The sequence below is a fragment of the Symphalangus syndactylus genome, chromosome 23 (genome assembly GCF_028878055.3).
Source record: "Symphalangus syndactylus isolate Jambi chromosome 23, NHGRI_mSymSyn1-v2.1_pri, whole genome shotgun sequence".
Classification (NCBI taxonomy): domain Eukaryota; kingdom Metazoa; phylum Chordata; class Mammalia; order Primates; family Hylobatidae; genus Symphalangus; species Symphalangus syndactylus.
Genome location: NC_072445.2, coordinates 16,479,983 through 16,492,764, shown reverse-complemented (window position 1 = coordinate 16,492,764; position 12,782 = coordinate 16,479,983). Strand labels below are relative to the sequence as shown.

Sequence of the window (12,782 nt, the reverse complement as noted above, 5' to 3'; positions counted from 1 at the left end):
AACACAGGATAAATGGAATGGGAAATGTCTAAGTGTATGCTGAATAAATGAAATCTATCTCTTTGCCACCATGTTGCTGCTTTTCTCTGGAAAAGAAAAGAATATAGAATATATGCATCTGACAGAAAGCAAGGGACACTCCCAAGATGTGGAGGCAGGCCGGGAGCGGTGGCTCACGCCTGTAATCCCAGCTACTCGAGAGGCTGAGGCAGGAGAATCGCTTGAACCCTGGAGGCAGAGGTTGCAGAGAGCTGAGATCACACCACTGCACTCCAGACTGGAAAACAGAGCAAGACTCCATCTCAAAAAACAAATAAACAAGCCAAGATGCGGATGCAGTATTTCTCTATGTTTATCCTAAAGAGATACTCTAAACATGTATCTCTTATGTTTATCCTAAAGAGATACTCTAAAATGTGGATACTCTTCCTTAAAATGTAGAGTATCCTAAAGAGATACTCCAAATATTGGAGAAACTGTCCAAGAAGATGGTGGCACAAATTAGGGTGCCCGCAGCTATTAAAAATTGTTATGAGGACTAAGTAGCAGTAATAAGAAAACTGTTGATTCAAAGAATACAGCAGAAACAAAGCTACATGTGAGTACCAATTGTAATCAAGCATAAATACGCGAATGGAAAACGATGGATATGTGATAAGTTGATGACTTTTTTCTTCCTGCTTGTTTTCTCATTTTCCAAATTTTCTGTAATGTTTGGTTCAATAAATATTGAGGTCCTACTATATACACTAGGTCTTGGTTCTGAAGATCTTCAAATAAAACCCATTCTCCCTCATCCTGCTCTCAAAGAGCTTAAAGTCCTGGGGTGGGAAAGGAAGAAAGTGGGGAAGGAGGCAGGCATCACAGATGAGAGGTCTCTAACTCACAGTACATGGCTCAGAGGGCTTTCTAAGGGAAGAGAAAACTTGAACAGCATCTGAAAGAGTAGCAGTCTTCTTAGGGTACTCTAGGCAGAAGAAATGGAATGTGCAAAAGCGTGAGAACTAGCATTGAGGAACTGGCAGTGATTCTACAAGTCTGGACCACAGGGGTAGGAACTGGCAGGCGGTGATAATGGAGAAATAGGTTAAGAAGTTTGTAAAAGTATGAAGAATATGAACAGGATTGCTTTTGAGGAGCCCCTCTAATAATGTATTAGAGAAGGGTGAGATTCTGGGTAAAAACTGCTACGATAATCTAGGCAAGAAATGATATGGGGCTGAACCAAACAAGTAGAAGAAGGAATGGTGAGAATTTGTCAGACTCTGCTGACCAACTGACTGTGAATGCCCAGGCTAAATAATGTATCTAGGCCGGGAATGGTGGCTCATGCCTGCAATCTCAGCATTTTGGGAGGCCGAGATGGGCAGATCACCTGAGGTCAGGAGTTTAAGACCAGCCTGGCCAACATAGTGAAACACCATCTCTACTAAAAACACAAAAATTAGCTGGGCGTGGTGGCGTGCACCTGTAATCCCAGCTACTCAGAAGGCTGAGACAGGAGAGTCGCTTGAACCCAGGACACAAGGCTGCAGTGGGCCGAGATTGTGCCACTGCACTCGTCTGAGCAACAGAGTGAGACTCTGTCTCAAAAAATAAAGACTTCAATTTTCTGGTTTCTCCTGGATGAATAGTGGTGAAATTAACTAAAACAGGGATTATAGGAAGAAAAATTAATTTGGATTGAATTTTAGGTATGTGTAGGAGATACAGGTTAAAAAAATAAAGCAGGCAGAGATAACCTAGGCCTAAGATAAAGATCTGGGTTGGAGATACACAGGTGGGGATCATTTGGATATAACTGAAATCAGAGGCATAGATGGGGCTGATCAGGGAAGAGTATTAGATGGCAGAACTCTGGAGGTTTAAAAATGACAACTGCAGGATGGAGGAGGGAGACCGGGCTTAGAGGCAGGAGCCACAGAGGTAGAAAGAAAGCCAAGAATGTCATAGAAATTAAGAGAAAAATGAGTTTCAGAATGAAGAAGGAATGGAGAGAAATAAAAGTTTCAGAACAAGCAATTAAGTAGAGGTTTCAAAGACAAGGGCTAAAAAATGCCCACACAAAATGATAATCAGGAGATCATTTGGTGAACTTGGAAAGAGATATTTCATAGAAGTCAGAAAGTGTTAGAAGTGGAGCCAAATTGCAGGAGTTGAAATATGAATGGTTAGCAAGAAAGTGGAGCTAGAATATACATTCTTCTGCTGCTTTTTTTTTTTTTTTTTTCAAAGATAGGATCTTGCTCTGTTGCACAGCCTGGAGTACAGGGGCACAATCATGGCTCACTGCAGCCTCGCCCTCCCCAGCTCCAGTGATCTTCCCAACTCAGCCTCTTAAGTAGTTGGGACCACAGGTACATGCCACGCCACCACTCCTAGCCAATTTAAAAATTTGTGTAGAGATGAGGTCTCACTATATTGCCCAGGCTGCAATATATATATATATATTTTTTTTTTGAGATAGAGTTTCACTCTTGTTGCCCAGGCTGGAGTGCAATGGCGCAATCTCAGCTCACTGCAACCTCCACCTCCCGGGTTCAAGCGATTGTCCTGCCTCTGCCTCCTGAGTAGCTGGGACTATAGGCATGCGCCACCACGCCTGGCTAATTTTGTGTTTTTAGTAGAGACGAGGTTTCTCCATGTTGGTCAGGCTGGTCTTAAACTCCCGACCTCAGGTGATCCTCCTGCCTCGGCCTCCCAAAGTGCTGGGATTACAGGTGTGAGCCACTGCACCCGGCCTCCTGAAGTTTATTTAAAAGAAAGATTAAACCACAAACGTTACTTCTTTAATATCCTTACAGAAAATGAGTTTTTACTATGAAAGAAGTGAATGTAGTAAGTAACTACTGCAGGTCCATAAGATTAAAAGCAGCAAAACCACCTAATTTCCACGCCCCACTATCATGAACTGAATAAACTGAGAACTTACCAGTCTGCAAGGTAAAGGACCAAACAATGGTTTATCTTCATCACTCAAAATTCTTTCTACAGATTAAAGATGGTTAAAATGGTAAATGTTATGTTATGTATATTTTAATATAATTTTTTAAAAAGGTTAAAAAAACCCCAATTCTACAGAAAGTACAATATTGTCAAGTTTCAGAATCTTCAAAGTAATTTCACAAAAATTAAATTTGGTTACAAAGTAAAAACGAACAGTACATTCCTTCAACTGACAAGAAGCTATAACCACCACCAAGAGTTCTCTGTTGCTGTGGTTAATTTATGAACTGTCAATCTAGTATTTTGTCAGTACACTACATTTCTTGCTTCTAAGTCTTTTTCTTATTTCTTCACATTGTTACCCACTTTAAACGTTTCATTTAAAAACAAGATTCTATGCCTAATTAGTATCAACGAATGCTAGTGACTCATAGAGAAACAGCTGTAAATCTCTGACCTATGCTTTGGATGGTGTATGCGCAGCTACCCCAACACATTATGGGAACACGAGGATCCTCTTCATTGGGATGAACCTTTAGTCCCACCTTGTAGGTAGCAGTTCCAAATGTCGTTAGCATTTCTTTTATGCTCTCAGAATAAGGGTTCCTGAAGTAAACATGTATAAAATTAGCTCAGAACAATGTGCACATATCAATCAAATGGTTCGGTTTCTTAACAGCTCTTTGCTATATTGAAATTGAACCACTTAACATATATCCAGAGATAATTGTATACAAAGTGATCAGAGATAATGCAAACTGCCCCTGCCCAAGATGAGTTAGACTCTTTGACTTAGCAGGGGTGAGGCACAGGGCTGAAAACAGGGTGCTGGGCACAAGCCTACATACTACACAGTGAGGTCCTTGACCCTGTTTCCCATCCTGAGAACATCAGCAATGTATACCTACTTCCACAGAGATTAGTTTTTCCAGTGAACAATCCTCAGGGGAAAGTTGTTTTTACACACTGACATTCGGGGGTCACCCAAGCAAAAGACTGGAGGTGTCCTTATCACCTTACTGTGAGGCTTACAAATCAGCAAGCTCCAACCTGTCCACCAGGTATCCTTATGCTCATTGCCTATGCTTAAATAGTTATCCAAGGACTAATAAACATTTAAGGAAAGCATCAAAGAGATAAAACAAAACAAAGAAGCAGAGAAACAGAACTCAGGGAAAACAGAGATGATGTAGAAAGCAAAAAACTCTTAAGAAAATTAGGTTATCAGTTCAAGAGGGGCAACAGTGAGCTAATAGAACTACCTCAAAGAACAAAATCCAAGAAAAAATTATTTAAGAAACAACATAAAAAATTCTCAGAAATGAAGGACATGAATGTTCAGGTTCAACAGGTTTATTGAACGCCTAGCAAAATGAATAAAAAAAGATTCATATACCAAGAAATATCATAGAAAATTTCAGAACACTGAAGAGATACAGAGAATATCTTACAGTTTTCAGAAGTAACAGAGTTACAAGCCCGGGTGTGGTGGCTCACGCATGTAATCCTAGCACTTTGGGAGGCCAAGGTGGGTGAATCACTTGAGGTCAGGAGTTCGAGACCAGCCTGGCCAACATGGTGAAACCCTGTCTCTACTAAAAATACAAAAAATGAGTGGGGCATGGTGGTGCACGCCTGTAGTCCCAGCTACTTGGGAGGCTGAGGCATGAGAATCCCTTGAACCTGGGTGGCAGAGGTTGCAGTGAGCTGAGATCATGCCACTGCACTCCATCCTGGGTGACAAGAACAACACTCTGTCTCAAAAAAGAAAACAAAAAAAAGAAGTAATAGAAAATAGAAGTAATAGTATAGTAATAGAGTTATAAAGGAACCAGGCATGGTGGCTCACACTTGTAATCTGAACTACTCAGGAGGCTGAGGCGGAAGGATCGCTTGAGCCCAGGAGTTCAAGGCCAACCTGGACAACATAGAACCCAGCTCTAAAAAAGTTAAAAAAAAAAAATGTGGCTGAGTGTGGTGGCTGATGCCTGTAATTGCAGCACTTTGGGAGGCCGAGGTGGGCAGATCATCTGAGGTCAGGAGTTTGAGACCAGTCTAGCCAACATGGTGTGAAACCCCGTCCTTACTAAAAATACAAAAATTAGCCAGGTGTGGCAGCTCATGTCCCAGCTACTCAGGAGGCTGAGACGGGAGAATCGCTTGAACTCGGGTTGCAGAGGTTGCAGTGAACTTGTGCCACTGCACTCTAGCCTGGGGGACAGAGTGAGAACCTGTCTCAAAAAAACAAAAATTTACAAAGGAACAAGAATTAGAATGGGATTAATTTCTCAATGGATACAGAATTTAGTAAAATAATGCCTTCAAAATCTAGATAAAAAGTTAGTTCTACCCCAGAATTCTATACCCAAACTATCAATTGAGCATATGAATAAAATAAACATATTTTTGAACATGAAAATATACCATCCAGGTATCCTTTCTTAGGAATCTGCAAAAAGAGCAAGTACTTAAGAAAGAGGAAGACACTCAATCCAGAAAATAAGAGGAGCAGGGCCAAGAGAAGTGACAGCTGTGCCCCCTCCTGACTGCAGGAGAACAGAGGCTGTGTGGGGGAAGGAGGGACCCAGCAACAGATCATCTGACAGATCTGAGCACTTAGAAAAGTTGTTAGGAGGCCAGGTGTGGTGGCTCACGCCTGTAATCCCAGCACTTTGGGAGGCTGAGGCGGGTGGATCACCTGAGGTCAGGAGTTCAAGACCAGCTTGGGCAACATGGAGAAACCCCACCTCTACTAAAAATGCAAAAATCAGTCAGGCGTGGTAGTGCATGCCTGTAATCCCAGCTACTTGGGAGGCTGAGGCAGGAGAATTGTTTGAACCTGGGAGGGGAGGCTGCAGGGAGCTGAGATCACGCCACTGCACTCCAGCCTGGGTGACAGAGCGAGACTGTCTCCAAAAAAAAAAAAAGAAAAAGAAAAAGAAAAAGAAAAGTTGTTAGACATTGGACAGATCTACTGCACCATTCAGAAAAAAAAAAAAAAAAAAAAAAAAAACATAGAAAACAAGTACATGAAAAAGACAAGGTAATTATTAACTGTAAGAAAGACAAAACTGAGCCTGGGCAACAGCACGAGACTCTGTCTCAAAAAAAAAAAAAAAAAAAAAGAAAGACAAAACTGTATAAGAAAGGAAATATAATTCTAATACGCAACTTGTATCAGCAGACACACAGTTATTATAATGTAAAAACTGACAACTAGATTTAACCAAAAATTGTGGAATAATTTACCAGTCAACAGTGAAGATACTGTCTAATTAGAAATATGGAAGTAAACACTAGAAGTGACAAATAAAATGACAGGACTGGGGGAGTGTGGCAGACAGAAGATTGAAGTTTTTTCTTTTTCTTTCTTTTTTTTTTTTTTTTTTTGAGATGGGGTCTTGGTCTGTCGCCCAGGCTGGAGAGCAGTGGTGCGATCTTGGCTCATTGCAACCTCTGCCTCCCAAGTTCAAGCGATTCTCCTGCCTCAGCCCCCCAAGTAGCTGGGATTACAAGCGTGCACCACCACGCCTGGCTAATTTTTGTTATTTTTAGTAGAGACAGGGTTTCAACATGTTGGCTAGACTAGTCTTGAATTCCTGACCTCAAGTGATCTGCCCGCCGTGGCCTCCCAAAGTGCTGGGATTATAGGCGTGATGTTTTTTCTATTCAAGTCTTCTAGGTCTGTATTTATTGAGTTACTTGGTACATGCCAGGCACAGCTTTCAGGTGGCTCTACGTACATTATGTCACTTAACACCTATGAATTATCCTCACTTGACAGATGAGGGAATTGAGGTACAGAGAGGTCAAGCAATTTGCCCAAAGTTGCACAGCTAGTAAGTGGTGGTGCTGGGAACTGAATCAACCAGTCTAGCTCCAGAATCTATGCTATACCTTGTAACTAACTGGCTATGGGGTAAAATAGGGTGGAAAATATTCTGGTTTTAATCCTGGGTTACTAAGAGCTTGGTTAGGTTATTAATATAAATTTTGAAGTCAGACGGAAGTGTGGGATTCATTGGGGAGGCTGAGCAGTTTGTATTTAGAATTACTGATTAGATGTTGTCAAGGAGAGCCAGGTAAAGAAAGGGGTGTGGCAGGGGTCAGCAATGCTGACTAGGAGAGGGTGGTGAGAGTTAAACATGCCACATGGTTCTTAGATTTTTTTAATGTACTGCAATGAATACCATCATGTAATGCTGAAACTTTTTTTGTTGTTGTTTTGAGACAGGGTCTCACTCTGTCACCCAGACTGGAGTGTAGTGGTGCAATGAAGGCTCACTGCAGCCTCCACCTCTGGGGCTCACACTATCCTCCTGCCTCAGCCTCTGCTTAAACCTTAGAACTAAAGATCACTATCCTATAACATTTTGCTCCCTCGCTTGCCAAATCATATTCCTCCTAACTGCTGACTTAATCATTCATTTCAAATGGGTCAAATATTAAAGGAGTAAAATAATATACTCACTTAGGACGAAAATCAGGCCTGAACCCCTCAGGGAGCTGTAATTCATCCACATTTTCTGAATTCTTTGTAGAGGCATTATCTATAGAAACAGGCATTTTATACTATTATTCAATAGATGACAATATTCCTAAAAGTACAGCCATATAGGTCAAAGAAATCAAAAACAAAAGGAAAAAAATTCCCTAATAAAAACTGGCATAACAACCATATGAAGCATGAAAACATTATTGCTCTAGTTGACCAAGGCCCTTTCTTAACTATGCTTTTTCTTATAGTACAGCCACTAAAACAAAAACAAGAGTAGCTATTCTGTTTCTATGAAAACCAATGATATAAATCCTGTTCATACTATGTTCCCACAAGGTCATAAGTGCAGTGCATGGTTTATGAAACTTGGGAAGCCTTTGGTAATGCCAACAGTAAGGTGAGTTAGCCCACCGAGAACTAAAGCTAGCTCTGCAACACTCAGTTACATCTCCCCCACCTCCAGAAGCTCTTCGATAAAATGGGGGAATAAATGAGAAGTGTTTATTAGAAACTTCACATGAACTTGTGTGTTTAAGGAATAAGGAGTAATGCAGTAAAGTCAAATTTAGTTTATTAAGACAAGGAAAATTAGAATGAGTCAAAATTTTAAATGGGAAGTTTCACTTTTAAACAATTTCTTCTGGAAATACATTTTCTGATGACCTCAGACTTTAGGGAAAAATGAAAACAGGTTACCAGAACTTACTAGGAGTACTTTCTTCTTTCCTAAGAAACTGTAATGCTTTTATTTGCTGAGATATTGTTTTAATCCACTGAGTCAGATTTGGTTGGTCTGAAAAATTTAACCTGCTAGAAAAGATTATAGAGAGTATTTAGTGTTTTATTATTGTTCCTTAAGATACAAAAGACTCCTTAAATGATCACAGGCATATTTTAGACACACTCCAAATATTAAAAACAAAAAGGATAAGGGAAAATGTGTTGCATTAAAAAAAAATCAGGATATTGGCCAATGGAAATGAATATATTATTTGTCAATATGATGGTAATAACACTGTGTATTAAAAATCTCACTCTTCAGTACTGGAATTTGATAGAATTTCTTAAGTATCATAATCACCATCACTATTAATATCTACCAAGTGCTTATTATGTTACAAGCACTTAGTAAAGAATTTTACTGTAAATATTTATTTAGACTTAATCCTCAAAATATCCCTACATTTTGCTTCAGGTTGTATTATTATTTGCATAAGTTGTATTCCTATATTGTATTATTTGTATAGGTTGTATTCCTATATTTTGTAATAGGTTTTATTATTGTCCCCATTTTACAGATGAGGAAACTGAGGTTTAGAGCTATGTAACTTGACTAAGGCCGAATAAGGGACAAAGCTAGCATTCAAACTTGGCTCTGTCAGATTCCAAAGCCTGTGTTCTTTTTATGATTGTATTCGAATATGACTAAACCATAATTGAATCTCATGGGCAAAACCCAAAAAGTGGACCAATAAAGTGACAGGTGAAATCCAACAAGGCTGATTTCTTCTTATACACAGTTAATCCTCCATCTAACAATAATTAATTTCTTTATCAGTTCAAATGCAGATAAGTCAGTCCCAGGATATTCTTTTATAATTAAAAAGCATGAGCTTACACTCAAATCTACTAATATTTTAAGAACATTTTGTGGTAGCATAGACTAAGAACACCAAAGTTTGAACTCCTAAAACTGACAAGAAAAAACTGACTTTGCTTTGAACTGAATCCAAATAACACAGAAATGGATCATTTATACTCACATAACTTAGTATTTGTGCATGCAAGTAGATAGCATAATTCTACATTGAGAAATGAAGTTCAGATTCGAATAGCAGACATTATCAAACTCATACTTGAAATGAGTATGTCCAATACTCATAACTAAAAGCATCCAAAAAACTGTGAAGTTACAGAAATTTTCCATTTTCTTTTATTTTTTTTAGTCTGCTAGACAAATTCTAAAAGAGCTAAAAATATGGAACACTTCATGAATTTGTGTGTCATCCTTGTGAAAGAGCCATGCTTATCTTCTCTTTATCATTCCAATTTTAGTGTATGTGCTGCTGAAGCAAGCACTTATTTTATTTTTGAGACAGGGTCTTGCTCTGTCACTCAGGCTGAAGTGCAATGGCATGATCAAAGCTCACTGCAGCCTTGACCCAAGCGAGCCTCCCACCTGAGTCTCTGAAGTAGCTGGGACTATAGGCATATGCCACTACATCCAGCTAACTTTTTATTTTTTGTACAGACAGGGTCTATGTTGCCCAGGCTGGTCTTGAACTCCTGGGCTCAAATGATCCTCTCACCTTGGCCTCCCAAAGTGCTAGAATTATAGATGTGAGCCACAATGCCCAGCTGAGATTTTTCCACTTAAAATATACCAACAGATTTTCATTTTTTTTTGCCTGGTTCTTCAAACTATGAATGGCCAGTACATTACAAAAAGTTTTATTCGATTTTTAGACTGTCCCATAAAGTCAGTTTGAGTTGTTCCATCTCCCTCTACCAGTTTACTGAGCATCTCTTGAAAAGTGTATGGGAGATATTAAAAGTAGGGTCCCTAGAAATAAACCAGATACTTGGTTTTCATAAATACACAGGAATTTTATAGCTTAGAAACTGTTAAATTTTCACCTGTTCCTCTCTAAAAACTAAAATCACATTCCACAGGTCTGCTAGAAGAAAATGACTAGAGTTTGGAAAGTATCTGGAAAACACCATGCAATTGCCTAGACTAAGCTTTCCTCCCTGATTTATTATTTCATTATCTTCAAAGCAAACTATTGCTTTGTAATAGGTTGTCATGAGCCAAAACTTACTTGTTAAAAATATTCCTTGGAGGAAGCAGCAGAGGAATAACAGTATTACTCAAGCATTCACAAAGGGGGCAAAGGAATTCTCCGTTTTCTACATCATAGCTTGTATGTAAGCGTAATCTCTGTTGCCTTCGCTGTTCTTTAGCTTGAACGGAATCAAAATACCTTTACAATTAGAGAACATGAGGTATCAAAACAATGGTAATTTATATAAATGACAGCCACAAGTTTCAACATTTTAAATAATTTGTTTCCACAAATAGTTCAAAAATGAAAATCTTAAACTAAATTATTTTTAACATGATTTTTGAGTGATTTTAAAAATCCAAATGGATTAAAAGTTCTAAAACAGGAAAATAAAAAAAAAAGACTGCCATATAAAAAAGCATTCACAAAGCAGCAACAAAAATTTCTTGGTGCCATTGTTCTCTTGCCACTTCCCCAAGGCTGGTGGCTATTTGTTTTTTTTTTTGTTTGTTTGAGATGGAGTCTCGCTCTGTTGCCCAGGCTGGAGTGCAGTTGCACGATGTTGGTTCACTGCAACCTCCACCTCCCACATTCAAGCAATTCTCCTGTCTCAGCCTCCCAAGTAGCTGGGACTACAACGTGGTGGCTAGTTGTTAGGGGTAGTTCATGATAACTGGGTGAGCACAGTTCTAGAATAATAGTATTATTGATTTGCTGGTTTTGCAGAAGCATAGGAAACACCAAGCTAGAACAAATTCAGGACATCTCACCACAGGGAGCCATTACAATTTTGGGAAGTAACAAAGCAAGTACTAACATCTATGGAATCAAAAGTTGTCCACCCTGGACCCAAAGAAAGACAACATTACCCTTCTAGAGTTTATCCTACTGTAAAAACCCTTTTCTTCATCCACAGACTGATACAGATCCACTTCCTTCTTTGGAAGATATAGAAGAGACTTGGACATAAAGCTAAATTAAAAAACATATCTGACATATACTTTACATCTATGCCAAGGCAAATAACTTTTGTTATTTATTAGGCAATGATAGAGATTTTTTCAACATTTTTAGTTCTTTTCCTTTTTTCTAGAATGAAATTTCCTCTATTTTAAAAATATTGAGCCCTTAGATAAACTGCTCTTGACAAATATTAAGAATATACATTACCTTTGCCAACAATGGGCATGCATAATGTGCCCACAGCTACTAGTGTGTGTTCCACAAGATAGATCAGGGTGCATGAATAATGGATCATATTTTTCTGCATTACAAAACAAACAAACAAAAAAACAAAAAAAGTGAAGCATTTAATTTTCCTATAACAAATGTGTAACTTTAAATTGTAAAATCCTTGATAAAGACTTGTAAATTTGAAATGAAATGCTAGTTTATTCCTCTGAGATACCAATAATTTATGCAACACCTTGGATTATTTATAAAGTAGGACTCTCTAATTTTCACCATCCACAGCAAATTAATTAAACATTCTCTAATTGTAAACTGAAATTAGAACTATGAATTTAAATATATCCAATCTTTTGAACATTTCACACTTTCAGAGTACTGAGATATTTCAATTCCTCCCATCGTACCCTGAGCTCCAGGTAAAAGAGCTACTCTCTTCATGGGGCTGCCTTATGCGCGTTCAGGGCAGCTGGGTTACAATGATCTCTAATAAAAAATGTTTTGGCAGTAATGGGGCGCCCCCTAGAGGACAGACTGCCTAACAACACTCATACAGCAAATAATCACATCAGAGCCAAAGTGACAACAAAAAATCTAAGCACAGACCAGATCAGATGGGGGAAAAAAAAAGTAATTCAGAGTCTCCTGTCCTGGTGCTAATTTTTATATTCAAAGGGGATGAAAAATCACGAAAAACAAGATGGATGTCTGGCTTCTTTTGGAATTTTTTGAATTCTTTATATAAATTAGTATAATCTTAGAAATTTCCTAGCACTCTAGAAAGAACTACTTTTAATTTGCTTTAATAGTTTTAATTTGCTTTAACACTAGAACAGTGCAAATGTCAAAGCATTAAGAAAATCCACTTATAGCCAGCTAATGCTTTTTCTTCAGGAAGTAATAAGTTAAATAAAATTAGCAACTTTGTCTTTGGCCTTGAATGAAATTTATAAAGCACCTAGTTTAAATGACTATCTTTTTTTTTTTTAAAGACAGTCTCGCTCTGTCACCCAGATTGGAGTGCAGTGGCGCGATCTCGACTCACTGCAAGCTCCGCTTCCTGGGTTCACGCCATTCTCTTGTCTCAGCCTCCCGAGTAGCTGGGACTACAGTAACTGCCACCACGCCTGGCTAATTTTTTTTTGTATTTTTTAGTAGAGATGGGGTTTCACCGTGTTAGCCAGGATGGTCTTGATCTCCTGACCTTGTGATCTGCCCGCCTTGGCCTCCCAGAGTGCTGGGATTACATGCGTGAGCCACTGCGCCTGGCCTTTTTTTTTAAAAAAAAAACAAAACAAAACAAAAAAACCAAAAACACACAGGGTCTCGCTCCATCACCCAGGATGGAGGGCAGTGGTGCAATC

At 38.9% G+C, this 12,782-nt stretch overlaps 1 protein-coding gene and 1 non-coding gene across 6 annotated transcripts in view; both read right to left on the bottom strand.

The window, feature by feature from the left end:
- UBR2 (ubiquitin protein ligase E3 component n-recognin 2) overlaps positions 1 to 12,782 on the bottom strand; it is a 135,032-nt gene that overhangs the window by 18,102 nt on the left and 104,148 nt on the right. For 4 of the 5 annotated variants that reach the window (XM_055264103.2, XM_063633038.1, XM_063633039.1 and 1 more), the window contains 6 exons: positions 11,401 to 11,494; positions 10,267 to 10,428; positions 8,151 to 8,254; positions 7,418 to 7,496; positions 3,404 to 3,552; positions 2,933 to 2,988 (listed from right to left, as the gene is read on the bottom strand). In XM_055264103.2, coding sequence (XP_055120078.2) covers positions 2,933 to 2,988; positions 3,404 to 3,552; positions 7,418 to 7,496; positions 8,151 to 8,254; positions 10,267 to 10,428; positions 11,401 to 11,494 — 644 coding nt within the window. The remainder of the gene's footprint in view (positions 1 to 2,932; positions 2,989 to 3,403; positions 3,553 to 7,417; positions 7,497 to 8,150; positions 8,255 to 10,266; positions 10,429 to 11,400; positions 11,495 to 12,782) is intronic. The other variant, XM_055264105.2, reaches the window with a different exon arrangement.
- Positions 9,417 to 9,523, bottom strand: LOC129473911 (U6 spliceosomal RNA). Its single transcript, XR_008654422.2, has one exon. It is a non-coding gene; the product is annotated as a U6 spliceosomal RNA (small nuclear RNA).